This window comes from Cuculus canorus, chromosome 34, assembly GCF_017976375.1.
Source record: "Cuculus canorus isolate bCucCan1 chromosome 34, bCucCan1.pri, whole genome shotgun sequence".
Lineage (NCBI taxonomy): Eukaryota > Metazoa > Chordata > Aves > Cuculiformes > Cuculidae > Cuculus > Cuculus canorus.
The window spans coordinates 315,760-343,424 of NC_071434.1; the positions used below are offsets into that span (position 1 = coordinate 315,760).

The following is a 27,665-nucleotide window of genomic DNA, read 5'->3' on the forward strand; positions in this document are numbered from 1 at the left end:
CCAGGCTGGGATGGGATTCTCCAGGCTGGGATGGGTTCTCCAGGCTGAGGTGGGTGTTTTTTAGGCAGGGATGGGGTCTTCCAGACAGGGGTGGGTTCTCCAGGCTGGGATGGATGTTCTCCAGGCAGGGATGGGATGTTCCAGGCTAGGGTGGGTTCTCCAGGCTGGGATCCTCCAGACAGGGATGAGTTCTCCAGGCGGGGATGGGTTCTCCAAGCAGGGCTCCTCCAGGCTGAGGTGGGTTCTCCAGGCAGGGATGGAACGTTCCAGGCAGGGGTGGGTTCTCCAGGCGGGGATGGGTTCTCCAAGCAGGGCTCCTCCAGGCTGAGGTGGGTTCTCCAGGCAGGGACGGGATGTTCCAGGCAGGGATGCGTTCTCCAGGCTGGGATGGGTTCTCCAGGCAGGGGTGGGATGTTCCAAGCTAGGGTTGGTTCTCCAGGCTGGGATCTTCCATGTAGGGATGGGTTCTCCAGGCAGGGATGGGTTCTCCAGGCAGGGATGGGTTCTCCAGGCAGGGATGGGATGTTCCAGGCTGGGATGGGTTCTCCAGGCTGGGATCCTCCATGCAGGGATGCGTTCTCCAGGCAGGGATGGGATGTTCCAGGCTAGGGTTGGTTCTCCAGCCTGGGATCCTCCATGCAGGGATGGGTTCTCCAGGCAGGGATGGGATCCTCCAGGCTGGGATCCTCCCGGTAGGGATGGGTTCTCCAGGCTGGGCCGCTCCGGTCAGGGCTGCTCTGGGCAGGCTGGGCCACTCTGGGCATGATGCTGGTAGCCACATCCTGAGCCCGCTGCCTCGCAGGTGGGATCGCTTCCGGGCGCTCGCCGACCAGAAGAAGGAAGCACTGACGTCTGCACTGAACATCCAGAACTTCCACCTGGAATGCGACGAGACGACGGCCTGGATGCGGGAGAAGACGAAGGTCATCGAGTCAACGCAAGGCTTGGGCAACGACCTGGCGGGCGTCATGGCCCTGCAACGCAAGCTTTCCGGCATGGAACGCGACCTGGAAGCCATCCAGGGCAAAGTCCGGGAATTACGAGCCGAGGCGGAAAAGTTGGCGGCCGAACACGTGGAGCAAGCGCCGGGAATCCTGGCTCGGCTGTCGGGAATTGAAACAGTTTGGGACGAGCTTTGCTGCAGCCTCCGGCGTCGCGAGGAATCGTTGGGAGAAGCCAGCAAGCTGCAAGGATTCCTACGGGATCTGTCGGCATTCCAGGCGTGGTTATCCCGAACCCAGACCGCCGTGGCTTCCGAAGATGTGCCGGCTACGCTTGCCGAAGCCGAACGGTTGCTGAGTCAGCACGAGAGCATCCGTAAGGAAATCGCCCACTACGGCGACGATTACCGCTCAGCGCGTGCCGTAGGCCGGGAAGTGACGCAGGAACGGCGGGATGCACAGCACGTGTTCCTGCAGCAGCGCCTGGAAGCGCTGGACACGGGCTGGGAAGAGCTGGGCAGGATGTGGGAAAACCGGCACCAGCTCCTGGCGCAGGCTCTGGCCTTCCGGCTCTTCCTGCGCGATTCCGAGCAGGTGGAGGGAGTGCTCAGCACCCAGGTGAGCCCAGCTGGGAATGCCCGGCTGGGAATGCCGGGCTGGGAAAGGGAATGCCAGGCTGGAAAAGGGAATGCCGGGCTGAGAATGCTGAGCTGGGAAAGGGAATGCCAAGCTGGGAAAGGGAATGCTGGGCTGGAAAAGGGAATGCCCAGCTGGGAATGCTGAGCTGGAAAAGGGAATGCCGGGCTGGGAAAGGGAATGCCAAGCTGGGAATGCTGGGCTGGGAAAGAGAATGCCGGGCTGAGAATGCTGAGCTGGGAAAGGGAGTGCTGGGCTGGAAAAGGGAATGCCGGGCTGGGAAAGGGAATGCCCAGCTGGGAATGCCGGGCTGGAAAAGGGAATGCCGTGCTGGAAAAGGGAATGCCCAGCTGGGAATGCTGGGCTGGGAAAGAGAATGCTGGGCTGGAAAAGGGAATTCCAAACTGGGAATGCTGGGCTGGAAAAGGGAATGCTGGGCTGGGAAAGGGAGTGCCAAGCTGGGAATGCTGAGCTGGAAAAGGGAATGCCGGGCTGAGAATGCTGAGCCGGGAAAGGGAATGCTGGGCTGGAAAAGGGAATGCCCAGCTGGGAATGCTGGGCTGGGAAAGGGAATGCTGGGCTGGAAAAGGGAATGCCAAGCTGGGAATGCTGGGCTGGAAAAGGGAATGCCAGGCTGAGAATGCTGGGCTGGGAAAGGGAATGCTGGGCTGGAAAAGGGAATGCCAAGCTGGGAATGCTGGGCTGGGAAAGGGAATGCCAGGCTGGGAAAGGCAGCGCCAAGCTGGGAATGCTGAGCTGGGAAAGGGAATGCCGGGCTGAGAATGCTGAGCTGGGAAAGGGAATGCTGGGCTGGAAAAGGGAATGCCCAGCTGGGAATGCTGGGCTGGGAAAGGGAATGCCCAGCTGGAAAAGGGAATGCCCAGCTGGGAATGCTGGGCTGGAAAAGGGAATGCCAGGCTGGGAAAGGCAGTGCCAAGCTGGGAATGCTGGGCTGGAAAATGGAATGCCAGGCTGAGAATGCTGGGCTGGAAAAGGGAATGCCGGGCTGGGAAAGGGAATGCCAAGCTGGGAATGCTGAGCTGGGAAAGGGAATGCTGGGCTGGAAAAGGGAATGCCAAACTGGGAATGCTGGGCTGGAAAAGGGAATGCTGGGCTGGGAAAGGGAATGCCCAGCTGGGAATGCTGGGCTGGAAAAGGGAATGCTGGGCTGGGAAAGGGAGTGCCAAGCTGGGAATGCTGAGCTGGAAAAGGGAATGCCGGGCTGAGAATGCTGGGCTGGGAAAGGGAATGCTGGGCTGGGAAAGGCAGTGCCAAGCTGGGAATGCTGGGCTGGGAAAGGGAATGCCAGGCTGGGAAAGGCAGCGCCAAGCTGGGAATGCTGAGCTGGGAAAGGGAATGCCGGGCTGAGAATGCTGAGCTGGGAAAGGGAATGCTGGGCTGGAAAAGGGAATGCCCAGCTGGGAATGCTGGGCTGGAAAAGGGAATGCTGGGCTTGGAAAGGGAATGCTGGGCTGGGAAAGGGAGTGCCAAGCTGGGAATGCTGGGCTGGAAAAGGGAATGCCGGGCTGAGAATGCTGAGCTGGGAAAGGGAATGCTGGGCTGGAAAAGGGAATGCCAAACTGGGAATGCCGGGCTGGAAAAGGGAATGTCAGGCTGGAAAAGGGAATGCCCAGCTGGGAATGCTGAGCTGGGAAAGAGAATGCCAGGCTGAGAATGCTGAGCTGGGAAAGGGAATGCTGGGCTGGAAAAGGGAATGCCCAGCTGGGAATGCTGGGCTGGAAAAGGGAATGCTGGACTGGGAATACTGGGCTGGCAGCGGGAATGTTGGGCTGGAAAAGGGAGCAGCAGTGACCCCCGTTCCGGTGTCCCGACAGGAATATGCGCTGTCGCACACGGAGATGCCGGGAACCCTGTCGGGAGCCGAAGCCTCCGTGAAGAAGCACGAGGATTTCATGGCCACCATGGAAGCCAACGGGGAACGAGTCCAGGGCCTGGTGGCCACCGGGCGCAAGTTGGTAGCCGAGGGCAGCGTCCACGCGGAGAAGGTGCAGGAGACGGTGGATTCGGTGGAGAGCAGGTGAGGGATCCCTGCACCGGGATCAGGATCCGGGATTCCCGGCTCAGCCCTCACTGGCGGCCCTCGGCGCAGGCACCGGAGGAACCGGGAGGCGGCGCAGGAGCTGCTGGGGCGGCTGCGGGATAACTGGGAGCTGCAGCGGTTCCTGCAGGATGGGCAGGAGGTGAGCCGGGAAGGAATGGGATGGGGATAGAGTGGGAATGGGGATGGGATGGGATGGGATAAGGTGCAGGACAGGACAGGATGAGGATGGGATGAGAATAGGGAAGGGGTCAGGATGGGATGAGATGAGATGAGATGGGTTGGGATGGGATGGGTTGGGATGGGATGGGATGGGATGGGATGAGGTTGGGATGGGATGAGGTTGGGATGGGATGGGATGGGATGAGGTTGGGATGGGATGGGATGGGATGAGGTTGGGATGGGATGGGATGAGGTTGGGATGGGGATGGGATGAGGTTGGGTTGGGATGGGATGAGGTTGGGATGGGGATGGGATGAGGTTGGGTTGGGATGGGATGAGGTTGGGTTGGGATGGGATGGGATGGGGGATGGGATGGGATGGGATGAGGTTGGGATGGGATGGGATGAGGTTGGGATGGGATGGGATGGGATGAGGTTGGGTTGGGATGGGATGGGATGGGATGAGGTTGGGATGGGATGGGATGGGATGAGGTTGGGATGGGATGGGATGAGGTTGGGATGGGATGAGGTTGGGGAGGGGAATGGGGAGTTGATGGGGTTGGAATGGGATGGAGGTCAGGGTGGGAAGGGATCGGATGGGGAAGGGATGGGAAAGGAGATGGGGTCAAGATGAAATGAGGTGGGGTGAAATAGAGACGGGGATTGGATGGGATGGGAAGGGGGATGAAGTTGTGGGTGGGATGGGGATCGGATGGGATGGGAACAGGGACACTCCGTCACGGCCGCGTCCCGGCTCCCCTGGCAGCTCACGCTCTGGATCAACGAGAAGATGCTGACGGCGCAGGACGTGTCCTACGAGGAGGCGCGGAACCTGCACTCCAAGTGGCAGAAGCACCAGGCCTTTGCCGCCGAGCTGGCCGCCAACAGGGGCTGGCTGGAGAAGATGGAGAAGGTGGGAGCGGGATGCGGCCGGAGAGATCCCTGTGCATCCCAACCCCTGCCCTCCCATCCCTGTGCCTTCCTCTGCCTCCCCGTCCCCTGCATCCCATCCCCTGCAGGAGGGCCAGCAGCTGGCGACGGCGAAGCCGGAGTTGGGTTCGGTGGTGACGGAGAAGCTGTCGGAGCTGCGGGCGCTTTGGGAAGAGCTGGAGGTGACGACGCGGACCAAAGCGCGGCGGCTGTTCGATGCCAACCGCGCCGAGCTGTGCGCCCAATCCTGCGCGGCGCTGCGGGCCTGGCTGGCGGGCGTGCGCGCCCAGCTGCGCTCCGACGACTACGGCAAAGACCTCACCAGCGTCAACATCCTCCTCAAGAAGCAGCAGGTGAAGAGGGATGCAGGGAAGAGGGGTGCAGGGATGGGATGGGGCGCAGGGATAGAGGGATGGGGTGCAGGGGACAGGGGTGCAGTGATGGGATGGGGCGCAGGGATAGAGGGATGGGGTGCAGGGGACAGGGGTGCAGTGATGGGATGGGGTGCAGGGGACAGGGATGGAGGCACAGGGAAGAGGGATGGAGGGATGGGATGGGGCACGGGGTACAGGGATGGAGGGATGGGATGGGGCGCAGGGAACAGGGATGCAGGGATGGGATGGGGCGCAGGGATAGAGGGATGGGGCGCAGGGGACAGGGATAGAGGGATGGGATGGGGCGCAGGGGACAGGGATAGAGGGATGGGATGGGGCGCAGGGGACAGGGATGGAGGCACAGGGAAGAGGGATGGAGAGATGGGATGGGGCGCAGGGAAGAGGGATGGAGGGATGGGATGGGGCACAGGGGACAGGGATGCAGCGATGGGGCACAGGGGACAGGGATGCAGCGATGGGGCACAGGGAAGAGGGATGGAGGGATGGTTTGGGGCGCGGGGAACAGGGATGCACAGGGAAGAGGGATGCAGGGATGGGATGGGGCACAGGGATGCAGGGATAGGGGGCACAGGGATGGGGTGCAGGGAACAGGGATGCAGGGATGGGATGGGGCGCAGGGGACAGGGATGCAGGGATGGGGGGCACAGGGATGGGGTGCAGGGGACAGGGATGGGGCACAGGGATGTAGGGATGGGGGGACAGGGATGCAGGGATGGGGTGCAGGGAATAGGGATGCACAGGGAATAGGGATGCAGGGATGGGATGGGGTGCAGGGAACAGGGATGGGGCGCAGGGAAGAGGGATGGAGGGATGGGATGGGGCACGGGGTACAGGGATGCAGGGATGGGGCACAGGGAAGAGGGATGGAGGGATGGTTTGGGGCGCAGGAAACAAGGATGCACAGGGAAGAGGGATGCAGGGATGGGATGGGGCTCAGGGTACAGGGATGCAGTCATGGGGTGCAGGGAAGAGGGATGCAGGGAACAGGGATGCAGGGATGGGATGGGGCACAGGGATACAGGGATGGGGCACAGGGAATAGGGATGCACAGGGAACAGGGATGCAGGGATGGGATGGGGCGCAGGGAACCAGGGATGCAGGGATGGGATGGGGCACGGGGGACAGGGATGCAGCGATGGAGCGCAGGGAACAGGGATGGAGGGATGGGATGGGGCGCGGGGGACAGGGATGCAGCAATGGGATAAGGCGCAGGGAATAGGGATGCACAGGGAAGAGGGATGCAGGGATGGGGGGCACAGGGATGGGGCGCAGGGGACAGGGATGCAGGGATGGGATGGGGCGCAGGGATGCAGGGATGGTTTGGGTTGCAGGGGACAGGGATGCAGGGATGGGGGCACAGGGAAGAGGGATGCAGGGATGGGATGGAGTGCAGGGAACAGGGATGCAGCGATGGGGCACAGGGAAGAGGGATGGAGGGATGGTTTGGGGCGCAGGAAACAGGGATGCACAGGGAAGAGGGATGCAGGGATGGGATGGGGCTCAGGGTACAGGGATGCAGGGAACAGGGATGCAGGGATGGGATGGGGCACAGGGATACAGGGATGGGGTACAGGGATGGGGTGCAGGGGACAGGGATGCAGGGATGGAGCGCAGGGAAGAGGGATGGAGGGATGGGATGAGGCACAGGGGACAGGGATGGAGGGATGGGATGGGGCACAGGGGACAGGGATGCACAGGGAAGAGGGATGCAGGGATGGGGGTGCAGGGAACAGGGATGGAGGGATGGTTTGGGGCGCAGGGGACAGGGATGCAGGGATGGGATGCGAGGGACGGGGATGCAGGGAATGGAGGTGCAGGAATGCGGTGGGTGTGGGGATGGGGTAGAAGGGATGGGGCGCAGGGAACAGGGATGCAAAGGGAACAGGGATGCAGGGATGAGGTGCAGGGGACAGGGATGCAGGGAATGGGGTGCACGGAGGGGATCTGCAGGATTAGGGGTGCGAGGGTGGTTGGGAAAGGGATACAGGGGACAGGGTGCATGGGACAGGGATGCGCAGGAAGGGGTCTGCGGGATCGGGGTGCAGGGATGGGATGCAGAGGGCAGGGATGCATGGGATGGGAAGCCCGGGAATGGAGGTGCATGGGAACGGGGCACAGGGATTGGGGTGCAGGGATGGGAGCTTTGCCCCGGGGGTCACCCCCGACCCCACGCAGATGCTGGAGAAGCAGACGGCGGTGAGGGAGAGGGAGGTGGAAGCGATCCGGGCGCAGGCGCAGGCGCTGAGCCGCGAGGACGCCAGCGCAGCCGAGGTGCTGGGCCAGGTCCGTGCCGTGGAGGAGCAGTTCCTGGGGCTGCGGGAACCGCTGCGGGAGCGTTGCCGTAAGCTCCTGACCTCCAAGGAGGAGCACCAATTCAACCGCGACCTGGAGGATGAGATCGTGAGTGGGCTCCTGGCTGCATCCCCAACATCCCTGACCCCTGCGTTCCCCATTCCCTGCATCCCTGACCCCCAACATCCCCGTCTCGCCGCAGCTGTGGGTGCAGGAGCGCCGGCCGCTGGCTGCGTCCACGGACCACGGCAAGGACCTGCCGTCCGTGCAGCTCCTCATAAAGAAGAACCAGGTGGGTGCAGGGGGGCTCTGGCAGCCGCTGCGTCCCAGGGGGGACCCCTGGGCCCCCCCCTAAACTGACCCCGCAACACCGCAGACGCTGCAGAAGGAGCTGCAGGGCCACGAGCGGCGCGTGGAGGAGCTGCTGGGGCGCCGCGCGGAGCAGCTGGGCAGCGCAGCCGAGCGCGTGCGGGAGCTGCGGGAAGCGTGGCAGGAGCTGCGGTTGCAAGCGGAGCTGCGGCACCAGCGCCTGGAGCGCGCTCACGCCGCCCAGCAGTTCTACTGCGACGCCGCCGAGGCCGAGGCCTGGATGGGCGAGCAGGAGCTGTACATGATGGCGCAGGAGAAGGCCAAGGTGGGACCTCTCCCTGCCCCACATCCCCGCCCCACCACTTCCCCGCGTCCCACACGCCCCTGACCCCTCTCGTGGCGCAGGACGAGCTGAGCGCGCAGGCCATGGTCAGCAAACACCTGGTGCTGGAGCAGGCCCTGCGCGACTACGCCCGCACCGTCCAGCAGCTCTCGCTGCAGAGCCGCAGCATGGTGGCCAACGGCCACCCCGAGAGGTAGGTGACAGCTGTGGGGCCACCGGCACTGTCCCCACACCCATCCCTGCATCCGTCACCCAACGAGGTCCCCGAGTCCCACCACCACCTTCCACCCCCACATCCATCATCTCAATGGGTTCCTGTGTCCCACCACCACCTCTATGTCCATCATCTCAATGGGTTCCTGTGTCCCACCACCACCTCTATATCCATCATCTCAATGGGTTCCTGTGTCCCACCACCACCTCTATATCCATCATCTCAATGGGTTCCTCTGTCCCACCACCATCTCTACGTCCATCATCTCAGTGGGTTCCTGTGTCCCACCACCACCTCTATGTCCATCATCTCAATGGCTTCCTCTGTCCCACCACCACCTCTATATCCATCATCTCAGTGGGTTCCTGTGTCCCACCACCACCTCTATATCCATCATCTCAGTGGGTTCCTCTGTCCCACCACCACCTCTATGTCCATCATCTCAATGGATTCCTGTGTCCCACCACCACCTCTATATCCATCATCTCAATGGGTTCCTCTGTCCCACCACCACCTCTATGTCCATCATCTCAATGGATTCCTGTGTCCCACCACCACCTCTATGTCCATCATCTCAATGGGTTCCTCTGTCCCACCACCACCTCCATGTCCATCATCTCAATGGGTTCCTGTGTCCCACCACCACCTCTATATCCATCATCTCAATGGGTTCCTGTGTCCCACCACCACCTCCATGTCCATCATCTCAGTGGGTTCCTCTGTCCCACCACCACCTCTATATCCATCATCTCAATGGGTTCCTGTGTCCCACCACCCCCTCCTACCTCTATATCCATCATCTCAATGGGTTCCTGTGTCCCACCACCCCCTCCCACCTCTATGTCCATCATCTCAATGGGTTCCTGTGTCCCACCACCACCTCTATGTCCATCATCTCAATGGGTTCCTGTGTCCCACCACCACCTCTATATCCATCATCTCAGTGGGTTCCTCTGTCCCACCACCACCACCTCTATGTCCATCATCTCAATGGGTTCCTGTGTCCCACCACCACCTCTATGTCCATCATCTCAATGGGTTCCTGTGTCCCACCACCACCTCCATGTCCATCATCTCAGTGGGTTCCTGGTCCCACCACCCCCGTGTCCCACCGCCCCCCGTGTCCCCGCAGCGAGCGGCTGCGGCTGCGCCAGGCGCAGGTGGACAGACTCTACGCCGGCCTCAAGGATTTGGCCGAGGAGCGCCGGGCGGCGCTGCAGGAGCACCAACGCCTCTGCCAGCTCCGGCGCGACCTCGACGACCTGGAGCAGTGGATCTCGGAGCGCGAGGTGGTGGCCGCGTCCCACGAGCTGGGACAGGACTACGAGCACGTCACGGTGCGCCCGGCAGCGGGAACACAGTGGCCCCGTGGCCCCTCCCCGCTCGGAGGTGTCCCCTTGGTCCCCACCGAGGTGTCCCTGTGTCCCCTCCCTGCTCTGAGGTGTCCCCTTGGTCCCCTCTGAGGTGTCCCTGTGTCCCCTCCCAGCTCTCAGGTGTCCTCTTGGTCCCCTCCGAGGTGTCCCTGTGTCCCCCCCCTGCTCTGAAGTATCCCCTTGGTCCCCTCTGAGGTGTCCCTGAGTCCCCTCTGAGGTGTCCCCGTGTCCCCTCCCTGCTCTGAGGTGTCCCTGTGTCCCCTCCGAGGTGTCCCTGTGTCCCCTGCCCGCTCTGAGGTGTCCCTGAGTCCCTCCAAGGTGTCCCTGTGTCCCCTCCCTGCCCTGAGGTGTCCCTGTGTCCCCTCCGAGGTGTCCCTGTGTCCCCTCCCTGCTCTGAGGTGTCCCCTTAGTCTCCTCCGAGGTGTCCCTGTGTCCCCTCCGAGGTGTCCCTGTGTCCCCTCCCTGCCCTGAGGTGTCCCCTTGGTCCCCTCCAAGGTGTCCCTGTGTCCCCTCCCCGCTCTGAGGTGTCCCCTTGGTCCCCTCCAAGGTGTCCCTCTGTCCCCTCCCCGCTCTGAGGTGTCCCTGTGTCCCCTCCCAGCTCCGAGGTGTCCCCTTGGTCCCCTCCGAGGTGTCCCTGAGTCCCCTCTGAGGTGTCCCCATGTCCCCTCCCTGCTCTGAGGTGTCCCTTGGTCCCCACCGAGGTGTCCCCATGTCCCCTCCCTGCTCTGAGGTGTGCCCTTGGTCCCCTCTAAGGTGTCCTTCTGTCCCCTCCCAGCTCCGAGGTGTCCCTGAGTCCCTCCAAGGTGTCCGTGTGTCCCCTCCCTGCTCTGAGGTGTCCCTGAGTCCCCTCCAAGGTGTCCCTGTGTCCCCTCCGAGGTGTCCCTGTGTCCCCTCCCTGCTCTGAGGTGTCCCTGAGTCCCCTCCAAGGTGTCCCCGTGTCCCCTCCCTACTCCGAGGTCTCCCTGTGTCCCCTCCAAGGTGTCCCTGTGTCCCCTCCCTGCTCTGAGGTGTCCCCTTGGTCCCCTCTGAGGTGTCCCTGTGTCCCTTCTGAGGTGTCCCCTTGGTCCCCTCTGAGGTGTCCCCGTGACCCCTCCCTGCTCCGAGGTGTCCCTGAGTCCCCTCCGAGGTGTCCCTGAGTCCCCTCCCTGCTCCGAGGTGTCCCTGTGTCCCCTCTGAGGTGTCCGTGTGTCCCCTCCCCGCTCTGAGGTGTCCCTGAGTCCCCTCCAAGGTGTCCCCATGTCCCCTCCCCGCTCTGAGGTGTCCCCTTGGTCCCCTCCAAGGTGTCCCTGTGTCCCCTCCCAGCTCTCAGGTGTCCTCTTGGTCCCCTCCGAGGTGTCCCTGTGTCCCCCCCCTGCTCTGAAGTATCCCCTTGGTCCCCTCTGAGGTGTCCCTGAGTCCCCTCTGAGGTGTCCCCGTGTCCTCTCCCTGCTCTGAGGTGTCCCTGAGTCCCCTCCAAGGTGTCCCTGTGTCCCCTCCCCGCTCTGAGGTGTCCCTGAGTCCCCTCTGAGGTGTCCCCGTGTCCCCTCCCCGCTCTGAGATGTCCCTGAGTCCCCTCCAAGGTGTCCCTGTGTCCCCTCCCCGCTCTGAGGTGTCCCCGTGTCCCCTCTGAGGTGTCCCTGTGTCCCCTCCCTGCTCTAAGGTGTCCCTGTGTCCCCTCCAAGGTGTCCCCATGTCTCCTCCCTTCTCTGAGGTGTCTCTGGATTCCCCCCAAGGTGTCCCCGTGTCCCCCTCCGTCACCGCTGTCCCCTTTGACCTCAGATGCTGCGGGATAAGTTCCGGGAATTCTCGCGGGACACGAGCAGCATCGGGCAGGAGCGCGTGGACGCCTCCAACGCTCTGGCGGACGCTCTGATCGCTGCCGGCCACTCGGAGAACGCCACGGTGGCCGAGTGGAAGGACGCCCTGAACGAGGCGTGGGCCGACCTGCTGGAGCTGATCGACACGCGCTCCCAGATGCTGGCGGCCTCCTACGAGCTGCACCGCTTCTACCGCGACGCCCGCCAGGCGCTGGCGCAGGTGCAGCACAAACAGCAGCAGCTGCCGGACGAGCTGGGCCGCGACCTCAACACCGCCGAGGCCATGCAGCGCATGCACAGCGCCTACGAGCACGACATCCAGGCGCTCAGCGCGCAGGTGAGGCGCAGCGCGTGGGGCGGTGATGCATGCGGCGCGTGGAGGGCTTGGTGAGAAGCGGCACAGGGCGGCCCGGCGCAGCCCTGTGTGATGCGGCCCAGCCTGGCACAGCCCTGCGTGGCACAGCATGGTGCGGCCCAGCGTGGCGCAGTGTGGTGCAGCCCAGCCCAGCGCAGCCCTGCGTGGCACAGCGTGGTGCGGCCCGGCGTGGCGCAGCGTGGTGCAGTGCGGCCCAGCACAGCCCTGTGTGGCACAGTGTGGTGCAGCCCGGCCCAGTGTGGCACAGTGTGGTGCAGTCTGGCCCAGCGCAGCCTGGCCCGGTGCAGCCCTGCATGGCGCAGCGTGGTGCAGTGCGGCCCAGCGCAGCCCTGCATGGCGCAGTGTGGTGCGGCCCAGCGTGGCACAGCGTGGTGCAGCCCGGCCCAGTGTGGCGCAGCGTGGTGCAGTGCGGCCCAGCGCAGCCCTGTGTGGCGCAGTGTGGTGCAGTCCGGCCCAGCGCAGCCCTGCGTGGCGCAGTGTGGTGCAGTGCGGCCCAGCGCAGCCCTGCATGGCACAGCATGGTGCAGTCCGGCCTGGTGCAGCCCTGCATGGCGCAGTGTGGTGCAGTCTGGCCCGGCGCAGCCCTGCGTGGCACAGTCCGGCCTGGTGCAGCCCTGCGTGGCGCAGCCTGGCCCAGCGCAGCCCTGCATGGCGCAGTGTGGTGCAGTGCGGCCTAGCGCAGCCCTGCATTGCGCAGCGTGGTGCAGTCCGGCCTGGTGCAGCCCTGCGTGGCGCAGCCTGGCCCAGCGCAGCCCTGCATGGCGCAGTGTGGTGCAGTGCGGCCTAGCGCAGCCCTGCATTGCGCAGCGTGGTGCAGTCTGGCCTGGTGCAGCCCTGCGTGGCGCAGCCTGGCCCAGCGCAGCCCTGCATGGCACAGCGTGGTGCAGCCCGGCCCAGTGTGGCACAGTGTGGTGCAGTCTGGCCCAGCGCAGCCTGGCCCGGTGCAGCCCTGCATGGCGCAGCGTGGTGCAGTGCGGCCCGGCGCAGCCCTGCATGGCGCAGCATGGTGCAGTGCGGCCCGGCGCAGCCCTGCATGGCACAGCGTGGTGCAGCCAGGCCCAGCGTGGCGCAGTGTGGTGCAGTCCGGCCCAGCGCAGCCCTGTGTGGCGCAGCGTGGTGCAGTCCGGCCAAGCGCAGCCCTGCATGGCGCAGCGTGGTGCAGTGCGGCCCAGCGCAGCCCTACATGGCGCAGCATGGTGCAGTCCGGCCCAGCGCAGCCCTGCGTGGCGCAGCGTGGTGCAGTGCGGCCCAGCACAGCCCTGCGTGGTGCAGTCTGGCCAAGCACAGCCCTGTGTGGCGCAGCGTTGTGCAGCCCTGCGTGGCGCAGCATGGTGCAGTCTGGCCCAGCGCAGCCCTGCGTGGCGCAGCCTGGCCCGGCCCGGTGTGACGCGTCGAGGCATAGCCCCCTGCGTCACGCACGGCACAAGACAGCGCATGCCGTGCTCCCGCAGGTGCGGCAGGTGCAGGAGGACGCAGCGCGGCTGGCGAAGGCCTACGCCGGGGAGAAGGCGGCCGACATCCGTCGGCATGAGCAGGCGGTGAGCGAGGCCTGGACAGAGCTGCGCGGCTGCAGCCAAGGCCGCCGGCGTCTCCTCCTCGACACCGTCGCCCAATTCCGCTTCCTGCGTGCCGTGAGGGATCTGCTGCTCTGGATGGACGGCGTCCGGCTGCAGATCGAGGGCCAGGAGCGGCCGCGGTGAGACCGGGATGGGGACGGAGACGGGGACGAGGGTGGAGGTGGAGATGGGATGGGGATGGAGATGGAGGCGGAGATGGAGTTGGAGGTGGAGATGGAGTTGGAGGTGGAGATGGAGTTGAGATGAGGATGGGGTTGGAGATGGAGATGGGATGAGGATGAGGATGAGGATGGGGTTGGGACGAGGGTGGAAGTGGAGGTGGGATGAGGGTGGGATTAGAGGTGGAGATGGAGATGGGATGGGGATGGAGTTGGAGGTTGAGATTGAGCCGGAGATGGGGATGGAGTTGGAGGTGGAGATGGAGTTGTTGAGATGAGGATGGGGTTGGAGATGGAGATGGGATGAAGGTGGAGGTGGAGATGGGATGAGGGTGGGATTAGAGGTGGAGATGGGATGGGGATGGAGTTGGAGATGGAGTTGAGATGAGGATGGGGTTGGAGATGGAGATGGAGATGGGATGAGGATGGGGTTGGGACGAGGGTGGACATGGAGGTGGGATGAGGGTGGGATTAGAGGTGGAGATGGAGATGGGATGGGGATGGAGTTGGAGGTTGAGATTGAGCCGGAGATTGGGATGGAGTTGGAGGTGGAGATGGAGTTGTTGAGATGAGGATGGGGATGGAGATGGAGATGGGATGAGGATAAGGATGGGGTTGGGATGAGGGTGGATGTGGAGGTGGGATGAGGGTGGGATTAGAGGTGGAGATGGAGATGGGATGGGATGGAGTTGGAGATGGAGATGGGATGAGGATGAGGATGGGGTTGGGATGAGGGTGGGATTGGAGATGGGATGAGGGTGGGATTAGAGGTGGAGATGGAGTTGAGATGAGGATGGGGTTGGAGATGGAGATGGGATGAGGATGAGGATGGGGTTGGGATGAGGGTGGGATTGGAGATGGAGATGAAGGTGGGATTAGAGGTGGAGGTGGGGATGGGATGAGGGTAGGATTAGAGGTGGAGATGGAGATCGGATGGGGATGGAGTTGGAGGTGGAGATGGAGGTGGAGATGGAGTTGAGATGAGGATGGGGTTGGAGATGGAGATGGGATGAGGATGAGGATGGGGTTGGGATGAGGGTGGACGTGGAGGTGGGATGAGGGTGGGATTAGAGTTGGAGATGGAGATAGGATGGGGATGGAGTTGGAGGTTGAGATTGAGCCGGAGATTGGGATGGAGTTGGAGGTGGAGATGGAGCCGTTGAGATGAGGATGGAGTTGGAGATGGAGATGGGATGAAGGTGGAGGTGGAGATGGGATGAGGGTGGGATTAGAGGTGGAGATGGGATGGGGATGGAGTTGGAGATGGAGTTGAGATGAGGATGGGGTTGGAGATGGAGATGGGATGAGGATGAGGATGAGGATGGGGTTGGGATGAGGGTGGACGTGGAGGTGGGATGAGGGTGGGATTAGAGTTGGAGATGGAGATGGGATGGGGATGGAGTTGGAGGTTGAGATTGAGCCGGAGATTGGGATGGAGTTGGAGGTGGAGATGGAGTCGTTGAGATGAGGATGGGGTTGGAGATGGAGATGGGATGAAGGTGGAGGTGGAGATGGGATGAGGGTGGGATTAGAGGTGGAGATGGGATGGGGATGGAGTTGGAGATGGAGTTGAGATGAGGATGGGGTTGGAGATGGAGATGGGATGAGGATGAGGATGGGGTTGGGACGAGGGTGGAGGTGGAGGTGGGATGAGGGTGGGATTAGAGGTGGAGATGGAGATAGGATGGGGATGGAGTTGGAGGTGGAGATTGAGCCGGAGATTGGGATGGAGTTGGAGGTGGAGATGGAGTTGGAGGTGGAGATGGAGTTGGAGGTGGAGATGGAGTTTTTGAGATGAGGATGGGGTTGGAGATGGAGATGGGATGAGGATGAGGATGGGGTTGGGATGAGGGTGGACGTGGAGGTGGGATTAGAGGTGGAGATGGAGATCGGATGGGGATGGAGTTGGAGGTGGAGATGGAGGTGGAGATGGAGTTGAGATGAGGATGGGGTTGGAGATGGAGATGGGATGAGGATGAGGATGAGGATGAGGATGAGGATGGGGTTGGGATGAGAGTGGAGGTGGAGGTGGGATGAGGGTGGAATTAGAGGTGGAGATGGAGATGGGATGGGGATGGAGTTGGAGGTGGAGATTGAGGCGGCGGTGGAGATGGAGTTGAGATGAGGATGGGGTTGGAGATGGAGATGGGATGAAGGTGGAGGTGGGGATGGGATTAGAGGTGGAGATGCAGAGGAGATGGAGTTGGAGTTGGGATGAGGATGGAGGTTGCAGATGGAGGTGGGGATGGGGTTGGAGAAGCAGATGGGGTGGGGATAGAGTTGGGGATGAGGATGGAGTTGGAGGTTGAGATTGAGTTGGAGATGGAGGTGGAGATGGAGTTGGGATGAGGATGGAGGTGGGATGGGAATGGAGTTGGAGGTTGAGATTGAGTTGGGGATGGAGGTGGAGATGGAGTTGGGATGAGGATGGAGGTGGGATGGGGATGGAGTTAGAGGTGGAGATCAAGTTGGGGATGGGGATGGAGGTGGAATGAGGATTGAGATGGAGATGGAGTTAGGGATGGAGTTGTGATGAGGACGGAGATGGAAGTGGAGATGGGGATGGGGATAGGATGGGGATAGGATGGAGACGGAACGAGGTGGGGACGCTGACCGTGTCCCCGTTGCCGGGACAGGGACGTCTCTGCAGCTGACCTGGTGATCAAGAACCACCAGAGCATCAAAGCGGAGGTGGAGGCGCGGGCTGACAGCTTCGACGCCTGCGTGGCCATGGGCACCGCGCTGCTCGACAAGGGCCACTACGCCGCCGACAAGGTGCCACCTCCTGTCCCTCTGTCCCCAAACCCATGTCCCCCATCCCTGTCCTTGTGTCCCTGTGTCCCTCATTCCCACCTCCCTGTGTCATCCCCAGATCTCCGCGAAGCTCTCGGAGCTTCAGGAACGCCGCCGGGACATCGGCACCCGCTGGCAGGAGAAGATGGATTGGCTGCAGATCGGTGAGCGCCGAGCCGTGCCGGGAGGGGGGAAACTCGGGGACCCCCCCACCCCGCCATGGACGCGGGGGTCCCATCCGGCTCCCCCCTTCTGGCAGTGCTGGAGGTGCTGATGTTCGGGCGCGACGCCGGCGTGGCCGAGGCGTGGTTGGCGAGTCAGGAGCCCTTGGTGCGCTCGGCCGAGCTCGGCGCCAGCGTGGCCGAGGTGGAGAACCTCATCAAGCGCCATCAGGGCTTCCAGAAGGCGGCGGCCGCGTGGGAGGAGCGCTTCGCCGCGCTGCAGCGCCTGACCACGGTGAGGGGACCGCGCGACCACGGGGAGGGGACCGCGCGACCACAGGGAGGGGACGGGGTGACCACGGGGAGGGGCCCCGATGCGCTCAGTGCAGTTGTGACCCCCTCTTTTCCCCCCTCAGCTGAGCCCCGATGCGCTCAGTGCAGTTGTGACCCCCCCCCAGCTGAGCCCCGATGCGCTCAGTGCAGTTGTGACCCCCCCTTTTCCCCCCTCAGCTGAGCCCTGATGCGCTCAGTGCAGTTGTGACCCCCCTTTTCCCCCCTTCAGCTGAGCCCTGATGCGCTCAGTGCAGTTGTGACCCCCCCTTTTCCCCCCTCAGCTGAGCCCTGATGCGCTCAGTGCAGTTGTGACCCCCCCTTTTCCCCCCCCAGCTGAGCCCTGAGGCGCTCAGTGCAGTTGTGACCCCCCCTTTTCCCCCTCAGCTGAGCCCTGAGGCGCTCAGTGCAGTTGTGACCCCCCCTTTTCCCCCCCTTTTCCCTCCCAGCTGGAGCAGAAGGAGCGGAGGCGCCGTGAGGAGGAGGAGGAGGCGAGGAAGAAGCGGACCCCCACACCCACCCCTGTGCAGCCCCAATCTGGGGGGACCCCCTCGGCGGTGCCCCCCGAGAGCCAGAACGGAGTCAGGAGCGCAGAGACACAGCGGTGAGGAGGGGGGGACACACGGTTTGGGGGGGACATGGGGGGTTTGGGGGGGTCACAGTGATCTGGGAAAGGTCGAAGGAGGATATGGGGGTCATGAGGGGCTGGAGGGACATTGTGGTTTGGGGGGGTCAAGGGGTTTTGGGGGGGAAATGGGGGGTTCTGGGGATTTTGGGGGGTGTGGGGAGGTCAAAAGGTTTGAGGGGAAATGGGGGGTTCTGGGGATTTTGGGGGGACGGGGGGGTGGGGAGGTCAAAAGGTTTGGGGGGGACATGGGGGGTTCTGGGGATTTTGGGGGGATGCAGGGGGGGAGGTCAAAAGGTTTGGGGGGAAATGGGGGGTTCTGGGGATTATTGAGGGAAACGGGGGCTCTGGGGGGGGGTCCCAGGGGTTTTGGGGGTACACGCTCACCCCCCATTTCCCCCCCCAGAGCCCCCACCCCACGGAGCCGCCCCACGGAGCCCCCAACTGTGAATGGCATCGGCCCCGACAGCGCCGCCCCCCAGGTGCCCCCCGAGTTCTGTGCCCACCTTGTGCCCCCCCCCCCCCCGTGTCCCCCCTGTTCTGTGTCCCTTCTGTGCCCCTCATTTACCCCCCCCAACGCCCCCCCTGTCCCCCCAAATCCCCTGTGCTCCCCCCTGTACCCCCAAATCACGGGCACCCCCTTTTGATCAGGGGACTCCTCGCCCCCCCCCCCCGTCTCCCCATGTCCTTCTTGTCCCCCCCACATCCCCCCTGTCCCCCCAAACTGGGGACCCTTTTTCTTGGGGGGGGCAGCACAGCACTGGCTGAGGGTGCCCCTCCCTCCCCAGAAAGGGGGGGGGTCCCCAGAACCAGGACCCCTCAGCGCCATGTTTTGTTTCCCCCCCCCCCCCCCCAGGTCCCCAATGGGGCGCAGGAGCGGGTCCCCCCCAGCCCGGCCGCAGCCCCCCAGCAGGCGGCCACGCTGCCCCCCCCCCGCGCCCCCCCCACGCCCCCCGCCAGCCTGGAGGGGGGGCTCTGCCGCAAGCAGGAGCTGGAGGCGGCCGGCAAGAGGGCGGCCAACAGGTAACGACCCCCCCGGGACCCCCAAAACACCTTCGGACATCCCCCGGGACCCCCATGGACACCCCAAATATCCCTCTGGGCCCACAGCAAACCCCCAAGTGCACCCCCAGCCCCCAACGCTGTGCGCCGTGGGCTCCCCGACTTCCCCCCATGGACCCCCCCAAACGCCTCGGTGGTCCCACAGAGCCCCTCACGACCCCAACCCCAAGTGGCCCCATGGACCCCGCCGGAACCCCCCACCCTACACCCCATGCTCCCCCCCCCGCCCCCCGAGCCCCATCTCATGCTCCCTCAACCCTTGGCCCCGCCCACTTGCTCTGGCCCCACCCACCCCTTGTTCTGGCCACGCCCCCTCTCTGAGACCACGCGGCCGTGGGTGTATGAATGGAGGGTTCTATTGGCCACGCCCCTTCGCTGAGGCCACGCCCCCGTTCTAGTGAATAATGGACTCTTGGCCACGCCCCCATCGTGGTCACGCTCCCATGGGTGTATTGAATGGAGAGCTCTTGACCACGCCCCCTCATTGGCCACGCCCCCAGTCATGGCAGGGGGTATTGCGGGGGTCTCCTGGCCACGCCCCCTCATTGTCCCCGCCCCCCCGGTCTTTGCAGGGGGTATTGCGGGGTCCCTGGCCACGCCCCCTCATTGTCCCCGCCCCCCCCAGGTCCTGGCAGGGGGTATTGCGGGGTCCCCTGGCCACGCCCCCTCATTGTCCCCGCCCCCAGGTCCTGGCAGGGGGTGTACTGCGTGCTGCGGGGGGGCAGCCTGAGCTTCCACAAGGACGCCAAGGGGGCGGGGGCGGGGGCGCCGTTCCACGGGGAGCCGCCCGCCATTCTGCGCGGGGCCCGCTGCCAGCCCGCCCTCGCCTACAAGAAACGCAAACATGTCTTCAGGCTGGGGTACGGGGGGGGACAGGGGGGGACAGGGGAGGGGGGACATGGGGGGCAATGGGGGACGTGGGGGGACAGGGGGGGACAGGGGAGGGGGGACGTGGGGGGACAGGGTATGGGGGGCAATGGGGGAGACAGTATAGGAGACATTGGGGGCAATGGGGGACATGGAGAGACAGTATGGGGGACGTGGGGGGCAATGGGGGACAGGGGGACAGGGTATGGGGGACATGGGGGGCGATGGGGGACGTGGGGGAACAGGGTAGGGGGACGTAGGGGGTGATGGGGGACATGGGGGGCAATGGGGGACGTGGGGGGACAGGGTAGGGGCGTCATGGGGGGCGATGGGGGACAGGGGGACAGAGTATGGGGGACATGGGGGGCAATGCAGGACATGGGGGGTAATGGGGGACATTGGGGGACAGGGTATGGGGGGCAATGGGGGACATGAGGGGCAATGGGGGACGTGGGGGAACAGTATGGGGGGCGACAGGGGACGTGGGGGGACAGGGTAGGGGGACGTGGGGGGCGATGGGGGACATGGGGGACAGAGTATGGGGGAAATGGGGGGCAATGGGGGACGTAGGGGGTGATGGGGGACATGAGGGGCAGTGGGGGACGTGGGGGGACAGGGTAGGGGGGACATGGGGGCGATGGGGGACATTGGGGTACAGAGTATGGGGGACATGGGGGGCAATGCGGGACATGGGGGGCAATGGGGGACATTGGGGGACAGGGTATGGGCGGCAATGGGGGACATGAGGGGCAATGGGGGACGTGGGGGAACAGGATGGGGGGCGATGGGGGACATGGGACAGGATATGGGGAACATGAGGGGCGATGGAGGACATGGGGGGACAGAGTATGGGGGACGTGGGGGGCAATGGGGGGTGCGGGGGGGTCTAATCCATGTGCCCCCCAGGCTGAGCGACGGGAAGGAATACCTATTCCAGGCTAAAGATGAGGTGAGGGGAAGCTGCTGTGGGGGGGCACTCAGAGACACCCCCCTCCCCACAGCCCCCCCCTTTCTCTCCCCACAGCCTTCCCAGACCCCCCCAACCTCCCCACAGCCCCCCCAGTGACCCCCTTTTCCCCCCTCCAGGCTGACATGAGCACTTGGCTGAGGGTGATCCAGGCGGCAGCGGGCTCGGCCGCCTCCCGGGATACTGCGGGGACGAAGGGCCCTCAGCGGGCGCTGAGTATGCCCCCCGCGCCCCCGCCCGCCGCCGAGGGGCCCCCCGCGCCCCGGGCCCGTGACGGGAAGGACCGGGAGAAACGGTTCAGCTTCTTCAAGAAGAACAAATAGAACCGGGATTGGGGATCCTGGAGTCGGGAAAGGGGGGGGGGATCCGGCGATGGAGGGATATGGGGAGAGGGGGGGTCTCCCGTGTGCGTGTGTCCCCCCCCCCCCAGCGTCCCGGTGATGTCCCCGCGCGGCCCCAACCCCCAATAAAGAGACTGGAGAGAGCGGAGGAGCCTAAATGTGCTGGAGAGCGGGAATGGGATGGGATCGGATTGGGACGGGGTGGAGGTGGGATTGGAATGGGGATGGGGACTGGGATTGAGACCGGGATGGGATTAGAATGGATGGGATGTAGTATCCTGTGCTCCGCTATTCCCAATGGACTGGGAATGTGCCTATGCAATGGATGACCCGGATTTCCACACCCCCCCCCCAGCAGCCCGCAATGGGACGACCCGGCTTCCCCCCTCCCCAGCAGCCTGCAATGGGCTCACCAATCTCCCCCCCAGCAGCCTACAATGGGCTCACCCATCTCCCCCCCAGCAGCCTACAATGGGCTCACCCATCTCCTCCCTTCCCAGCAGCCTACAATGGGCTGACCAATCTCCCCCCTCCACAGCAGCCTACAATGGGGGCTGTCCCCCCCCATCATCCCTCAATGGGCTCATCCATCTCCCCCCCAGCAGCCTACAATGGGCTCACCCATCTCCCCCCCAGCAGCCTACAATGGGCTGACCCATCTTCCCCCCAACAGCCTACAATGGGGGCCGTCCCCCCCATCATCCCTCAATGGGCTCACCCATCTCCCCCCCCCGCAGCCTACAATGGGCTCACCCATCTCTCCCCTCCCCAGCAGCCTACAATGGGCTGACCCATCTCCCCCCTCCACAGCAGCCTACAATGGGCTGACCCATCTCCCCCCTCCACAGCAGCCTACAATGGGCTGACCCATCTCCCCCCTCCCCAGTAGCCTACAATGGGGGCCGTCCCCCCCATCATCCCTCAATGGGCTCACCCATCTCCCCTCCCCAGCAGCCTACAATGGGCTGACCCATCTCCCCCCTCCACAGCAGCCTACAATGGGCTGACCCATCTCCCCCCTCCACAGCAGCCTACAATGGGCTGACCCATCTCCCCCCTCCCCAGTAGCCTACAATGGGGGCCGTCCCCCCCATCATCCCTCAATGGGCTCACCCATCTCCCCCCCAGCAGCCTACAATGGGGGCCGTCCCCCCCCATCATCCCTCAATGGGCTCACCCATCTCCCCCCCAGCAGCCTGCAATGGGCTCACCCGTCTCCCCCCCCCCCCCAGCAGCCTACAATAGGGGCCGTCCCCCCCATCATCCCTCAATGGGCTGACCCGTCTCCCCCCCCCCCCGCATCCCGCAATGGGCCGCTCCGGCCCCTCCCATGCCCGTCTCCGATTGGCTGGGATTGGCTTGTGGGCGTGGCCAAACCCATCAGCCATTTGATTGACAGCGGCGACTCCCAATGAACGCGCGGGAGGCGGGAAGGAGCGCGGGCAGCGCCGGCGCCATTTTGTGAGCGGAGCGCGGCGGGAGAGGCGCAGGTACCGGGCCCGGGGGGGGCCTGGAGGGGGGCCCGGGGGGGGCTGGACTTGGGGGGCGTTGGGTGGCTTAGCCTTAAAGGGAGGGTTTGGGGTGTTTTGAGGGTATTTGGGGTGTTTGAGGCACAGGACTGAAGGGGAAAGAGAAAACTGGGGGGGGGCAGAGGGTTCAGGGGGGGTTTGGAGGGATTTGAGGTACAGACCTGAGGGAAAACCAGAAAATGAGGGGGGAGTGTGGGGGTTTGGGGGGGATTTGGGGTACAAACTGGAGGGAAGGAAGAAAAACCCGGGAGGGCAGAGGTTTTGGGGTGTTTTGAGGGGGATTTGGGGTGTTTTGGGGCACAGGAGTGAAGGGGGAAGAGAAAATTGAGGAGAGGGCAGAGGTTTTGGGGTGTTTTGAGGGGGTTTGGGGTGTTGGGGGGCACAGGACTGAAAAGGGGGAGCAAAGAATTAGGGAGAGGGGAGAAAACTGCGGGGGGGGTGGAGGGTTTGGGGTGTTTTGAGGGGATTTGGGGTGTTGGGGGGCACAGGAGTGAAAGGGGAAAAGAAAATTCAGGAGGGGCAGAGGTTTTGGGGTGTTTTGATGGGGATTTGGGGTGTTTTGAGGGGATTTGGGGTGTTGAGGACACAGGAGTGAAGGGGGGAAAGAAACCTGAGATAGGGCAGAGGATTTTGGGGTGTTTTGAGGGGATTTGGGGTGTTTTGAGGCACAGCCCTGGTGACAGAAACAGAAACCTGAGGGGGGAGCAGAGGTTTTGGGGTGTTTTGAAGGGATTTGGGGTGTTTTGAGGCACAGCCCTGGTGGGAGAAACAGAAACCTGAGGGGGGAGCAGAGGTTTTGGGGTGTTTTGGAGGGATTTGGGGTGTTTTGAGGCACAGCCCTGGTGGGAGAAACAGAAACCTGAGGGGGGAGCAGAGGTTTTGGGGTGTTTTGAAGGGATTTGGGGTGTTGGGAGGCACAGCCCTGGCGGGAGAAACAGAAACCTGAGGGGGGAGCAAAGGTTTTGGGGTGTTTTGAAGGGATTTTGGGTGTTTTGAGGCACAGCCCTGGCGGGAGAAACAGAAACCTGAGGGGGGAGCAGAGGTTTTGGGGTGTTTTGAAGGGATTTGGGGTGTTTGAGGCACAGCCCTGGTGGGAGAAACAGAAACCTGAGGGGGGAGCAGAGGTTTTGGGGTGTTTTGAAGGGATTTGGGGTGTTTGAGGCACAGCCCTGGTGGGAGAAACAGAAACCTGAGGGGGGAGCAGAGGTTTTGGGGTGTTTTGAGGGGATTTGGGGTGTTGGGGGGCACAGGAGTGAAGGGGGAAGAGACAATTGAGGGGGCAGAGGATTTTGGGGTGTTTTGAGGGGATTTGGGGTGTTTTGGGGCACGGCCTTGGCGGGAGAAACAGAAACCTGAGGGGGGAGCAAAGGTTTTGGGGTGTTTTGAAGGGATTTGGGGTGTTTTGAGGCACAGCCCTGGCGGGAGAAACAGAAACCTGAGGGGGGAGCAGAGGTTTTGGGGGGGATTTGGGGTGTTTTGGGGCACAGGCTTGTTGGAGGAGCGGGCAGAGGGCAGGAGGGCAGAGGTTCTGGGGTGTTTGGGGGGATTTGGGGAGCAGTTGGGGGGGGTCCGGCACCCCGCGACACCGGCAGCGCTGACCCCCCCCTTCCCCTCAGTCTCACCGTCCCGGTTGCGTTTTGGGCGCAGGGCGGTCAAGATGGTGAAGCTTTTCATCGGGAACCTTCCGCGCGAGGCGACGGAGCAGGAGATCCGCTCGCTCTTCGAGCAGTACGGGAAGGTGCTGGAGTGCGACATCATCAAGAACTACGGCTTCGTCCACATCGAGGACAAAACGGCGGCCGAAGACGCCATCCGGAACCTCCACCACCACAAACTCCACGGCGTCTGCATCAACGTGGAGGCGAGCAAGAACAAGAGCAAAGCCTCCACCAAGCTGCACGTGGGCAACATCAGCCCGGCCTGCACCAACCTGGAGCTGCGGGCCAAGTTCGAGGAGTACGGCCCCGTCATCGAGTGTGACATCGTTAAGGATTACGCCTTCGTCCACATGGAGCGCGCCGAAGACGCCGTCGAGGCCATCCGCGGGCTGGACAACACCGAGTTCCAAGGTGATCCGCGCCGGGAAGGGCAGGCGGAGCGGGGATGGGGATGGATTTCCAACCCTGGGGGTTTTTCCACGGGAGGATTCCTGCTCTTCCCGATCGCTGTTTTCAGTCCCTTCCAGCTCCGGCTGCGATCCTCGGCACCGGCGCTCCGCTCGCCCGCCCTTCCCCTCGCTGCAATTAAGCGCAAAGGGTTTTGGTTTATTTTTAATACTCTTTTTAATGCGTTCCAGCACCGCTGGTGCCGAACGGGGCACGGCGAGGGCCAGGCCGGCGCGGCGCGGCCGCGTTCCCGGTTGCGGGAGCAGCCGGAGCGAGGGCAGGGGGCGTTTGGGGCTGGGCCGGGGGAGGACGGGACTGATCCATCTCTGATTAACCCAGCACGGCCGCCCCGCAGGAGGATCCCGACGGTGAAGCCCCAACTCTTGTGCCGACGGCTGGTGCTGCCGGGCCGGAGCAGCCGGTGCCGCCTCCCGCCCTTGTAGCGTTGCCCTTGCCTGGTAAGAGGGAGAGCGGAGGCGCCCGATCCTGCGCCGGCCGTGTCCCCGCTGCCGGCGGCACGCGTCGCTTGCTCGGGCTCCCGCCGGGCCGGCTCCTTGCCAGACGAGATCGCGGCGCGGGCGCTTTTCGCTGGGAGAGCCTCTGGATTCGAGCTCGCGGCACCGCCAGGGAGGCGCCTGGTGCTTCTCTCGGAGCGGCGGTGGGGCTGGGCTCGGCTCTTACGGTTCCTGCTGGGCGTTTTCGGCAAAACCCCGCTGCCCCGATTCCGGGTGCTCCCCAAAAAACTCTTCTCCAGCCGCAGCCGGAGCTCCCTGGCCACGGGAGCGGCGAGCGCGCTTGGCTTGCCGTGTGCCGCGCTCGAGGCTCGCTCCGGGCCGCTTGCCCGGCGTCGCTTCCGTCGTACACGGAGCGCGCGGGCGGGAGCGTTTTCCGGTGGGACGCGGGGTCGCTGCCCGAGCCCGGGCTGCCGCGGTGGCACCGTGGTGCCGCTTGGCAGAGCGCGCGGGCAGCGCTCGTTGTCTCCGGCGGTGCCTTCCTGGTAAGTGGGGCGGGAAGCGGCTCCCGCTCGAGCCCGGTTCCTCCTCGCGCTCCGCGTCGCCGTCGGAGGGAGGGGGGAAGCTGCGGCCGGGCCGGTGCCATCCGCCGGGGCTGTGGCCGGCGCCGTGGCGGCCGCACTGATGGCGTCCCCTCTCGCGTCTCTCCTCAAGGCAAGCGGATGCGCGTGCAGTTGTCCACCAGCCGGCTCCGGACGGCGCCCGGGATGGGAGACAAGAGCGGCTGCTACCGCTGCGGGAAGGAGGGGCACTGGTCTAAGGAGTGCCCGGTCGATCGCCCGGGCCAAGTGGCGGACTTTGCCGAGGCCTATAACGAGCAGTACGGCGCCGTGCGCACGCCCTACGCCACCGGCTACGGCGATGCCGTCTATTACGATGAGGCCTACGGCGGGATGGCCGACTACTACAAGCGCTACCGCGTCCGCTCCTACGCCACGGCCTCTGCGTACGACGCCTACGCGGAGCAGACCATGGCCCAGTTCTCCCAGTATGCCCAGTACTCCCAGGTCCAGTCCTCGGCCATGGCCGCCACCACAGCCATGGCCAGTCGCATCCCCACCACCCTTGACGCGTACGATCGAGCTCTGCTGCCGACCCCGGGCGCGGCGGCCGCCGTCGCCGCCGCCGCCACTGCCGCCGCGGCGGCCGCCTCCTCCTCCTATTACACCCGAGATCGAAGCCCCCTGCGCCGCACGGCCGCCGCGGCCACCACCGTCGGAGAGGCCTACACGTACGAGCGCGGGCAGCTCTCGCCGGTCTCCTCGGTTGCCCGCGCCTCGCTCTACGACATGCAGCGGTTCGGGCGGGATCCGTACGCGGACCGGGCGCGGTATTCCGCCTTTTGAGCCGGAGGTGAGCGTCTCGGCGGGGTTGCGGCGCGCAGCACCTTCGCGCCGGCTTTGGGAGGGGGATCCCCAGCCCCTGGTTGTGCCGCTTGGCGCGAGCCAGGAGCACGGTGACACCGGCAGGCGCAGCCGGGCTCTTGCTGGGCGTTAAAGCCCTGGCGTTGGCGCTGGTTGGAGGGCACGCGGTGAGGAGGTGCCGTCAGTCGCTCTCGTGGCGCTGCCCCGTCACGGTTCCCACAGGGTTGGGGGTTCCCAGAGCTGTGGCTGCTGCGTCCATCGCCGGGGAATGGCTCCCGGCTGGGAATGGTGCTCTGCCCGGTGAAGGCCGCCCCGGCCGGGGAGTCGCCGCGCGGCGCTGGGCCTGGCCCGCGGCACAGGGTGGGCCCCGAGCTCCCCCAGCCCCACCATGTTTGGCCTTTGGTTGCTCTCAGGACACCGGCAGCTGCTCCCCGGTGCCGGCTGGAGCTCGGCACGCTCCCGGCGCGATCGGCGCCTGCGCCAACTCTGCTTTTCTCTTTCAGGTAAGATAGTTGCGGCTGGACGTCGGGTTCCCGTCGCACACGGCAGCGGCTCCGCGCGTCGCGGGGCTGCGCCGGCCTTCCCGAGCCGGCTTCCGCTAACGAGTCGGTTCCTAACGGACACTACGCTCCTCCCCAGCCCGGTTCCCCCCCCCTGCTTCCCACTCTCCGCTCTCGGGATCCGCTTGCCGGGTAGTTTGGGGGTGTCCCCCCCCCTAGCTGGTCTAGGCTCAGGCGTGAGCGAGCGGAGCCGCCGCCGTCCCCGCAGCGCTTGCTTTGCTCCGTTCCCCCGGAGCCTTTCGCTTCCCTTTTTCCCCTTCATTTTTTTTTAAGAGGGTGACTGACCCACTCGTAGCTTCGGAATTCCCAGCTGTGTAGGTGACTCCGGGCCGGCGCGCAGGTGCCGGCGCGTTCCGGCACTCCCTCCTCGCCGCCGGTAGCGTCCCCGGCTCCCGTTTTCCCTGTCCCGGAAAATAAATTTTTAACAAATCCTGCCGGCTCCGCTCCCGGTTCCTTCTCCGGCCTCGGGCCCTGCCGGCTCCGCTCCCAGCTCGGTCTCTGGCAGCAATTCCTGGTGGTTCAGGCCCTGGTTCTCTTCGGTTGTGATCCCTGACGGCTCTGGCTCCGGTTCCGTCTCTGGTCATGATCCCTGCAGGCTCTGGACTCAATCCCATAGGCCTCCGTTCCCGGTTCTCCCTGTGGTCACCGTCCCTGCAGACTCCATTCCCGGTTCTCCCTGCGGTTGCCGTCCCCGTGGGCTCCGTTCCCGGTTCTCCCTGCAGTCACCATCCCCGTGGGCTCCGTTCCCGGTTCTCCCTTCCGTTGCCGCGGCCTCCGTTCCCGGTTCTCCCTTCCGTTGCCATCCCCACGGGCTCCGTTCCCGGTTCTCCCTTCCGTTGCCGTCCCCACGGGCTCCGTTCCCGGTTCTCCCTTCCGTTGCCATCCCCGC

At 64.4% G+C, this 27,665-nt stretch overlaps 2 protein-coding genes across 9 annotated transcripts in view; both read left to right on the forward strand.

The window, feature by feature from the left end:
* Positions 1-20,773, forward strand: part of SPTBN2 (spectrin beta, non-erythrocytic 2) — a 34,427-nt gene extending 13,654 nt beyond the window's left edge. The window contains exons 15-35 of one of the 2 annotated variants that reach the window (XM_054052556.1): positions 803-1,559; positions 3,413-3,615; positions 3,688-3,778; positions 4,564-4,710; positions 4,817-5,080; positions 7,298-7,522; positions 7,617-7,706; positions 7,791-8,048; positions 8,129-8,259; positions 9,413-9,617; positions 11,412-11,786; positions 13,277-13,521; positions 16,197-16,335; positions 16,433-16,517; positions 16,613-16,809; positions 17,294-17,448; positions 17,876-17,951; positions 18,326-18,492; positions 19,218-19,391; positions 20,305-20,347; positions 20,485-20,773. In XM_054052556.1, coding sequence (XP_053908531.1) covers positions 803-1,559; positions 3,413-3,615; positions 3,688-3,778; positions 4,564-4,710; positions 4,817-5,080; positions 7,298-7,522; positions 7,617-7,706; positions 7,791-8,048; positions 8,129-8,259; positions 9,413-9,617; positions 11,412-11,786; positions 13,277-13,521; positions 16,197-16,335; positions 16,433-16,517; positions 16,613-16,809; positions 17,294-17,448; positions 17,876-17,951; positions 18,326-18,492; positions 19,218-19,391; positions 20,305-20,347; positions 20,485-20,688 — 4,231 coding nt within the window. In that variant the 3' untranslated portion in view covers positions 20,689-20,773. The remainder of the gene's footprint in view (positions 1-802; positions 1,560-3,412; positions 3,616-3,687; positions 3,779-4,563; positions 4,711-4,816; positions 5,081-7,297; positions 7,523-7,616; positions 7,707-7,790; positions 8,049-8,128; positions 8,260-9,412; positions 9,618-11,411; positions 11,787-13,276; positions 13,522-16,196; positions 16,336-16,432; positions 16,518-16,612; positions 16,810-17,293; positions 17,449-17,875; positions 17,952-18,325; positions 18,493-19,217; positions 19,392-20,304; positions 20,348-20,484) is intronic. The other variant, XM_054052557.1, reaches the window with a different exon arrangement.
* Positions 20,774-22,104: 1,331 nt separating this feature from the next.
* LOC104054229 (RNA-binding protein 4B) lies at positions 22,105-27,206 on the forward strand. 7 transcript variants are annotated; one of them, XR_008447486.1, is made up of 4 exons: positions 22,105-22,196; positions 23,883-24,304; positions 24,696-24,798; positions 25,507-25,646. XR_008447486.1 is itself a non-coding variant. In XM_054052473.1 (4 exons), the coding sequence occupies exons 2-3, from the start codon at positions 23,893-23,895 to the stop codon at positions 26,196-26,198; spliced, it is 1,104 nt and encodes a 367-aa protein (XP_053908448.1). In that variant the 5' UTR covers positions 22,105-22,196; positions 23,883-23,892; the 3' UTR covers positions 26,199-26,205; positions 26,720-27,206. The 7 variants fall into 7 exon arrangements, 6 of the variants coding, with proteins under 6 accessions (XP_053908448.1, XP_053908452.1, XP_053908450.1 ...); XM_054052473.1 differs by lacking the exon at positions 24,696-24,798 and adding an exon at positions 26,720-27,206 and having other exon boundaries at positions 25,507-26,205; XM_054052477.1 differs by having other exon boundaries at positions 24,680-24,798.
* The last annotated feature ends 459 nt before the right edge of the window (positions 27,207-27,665 follow it).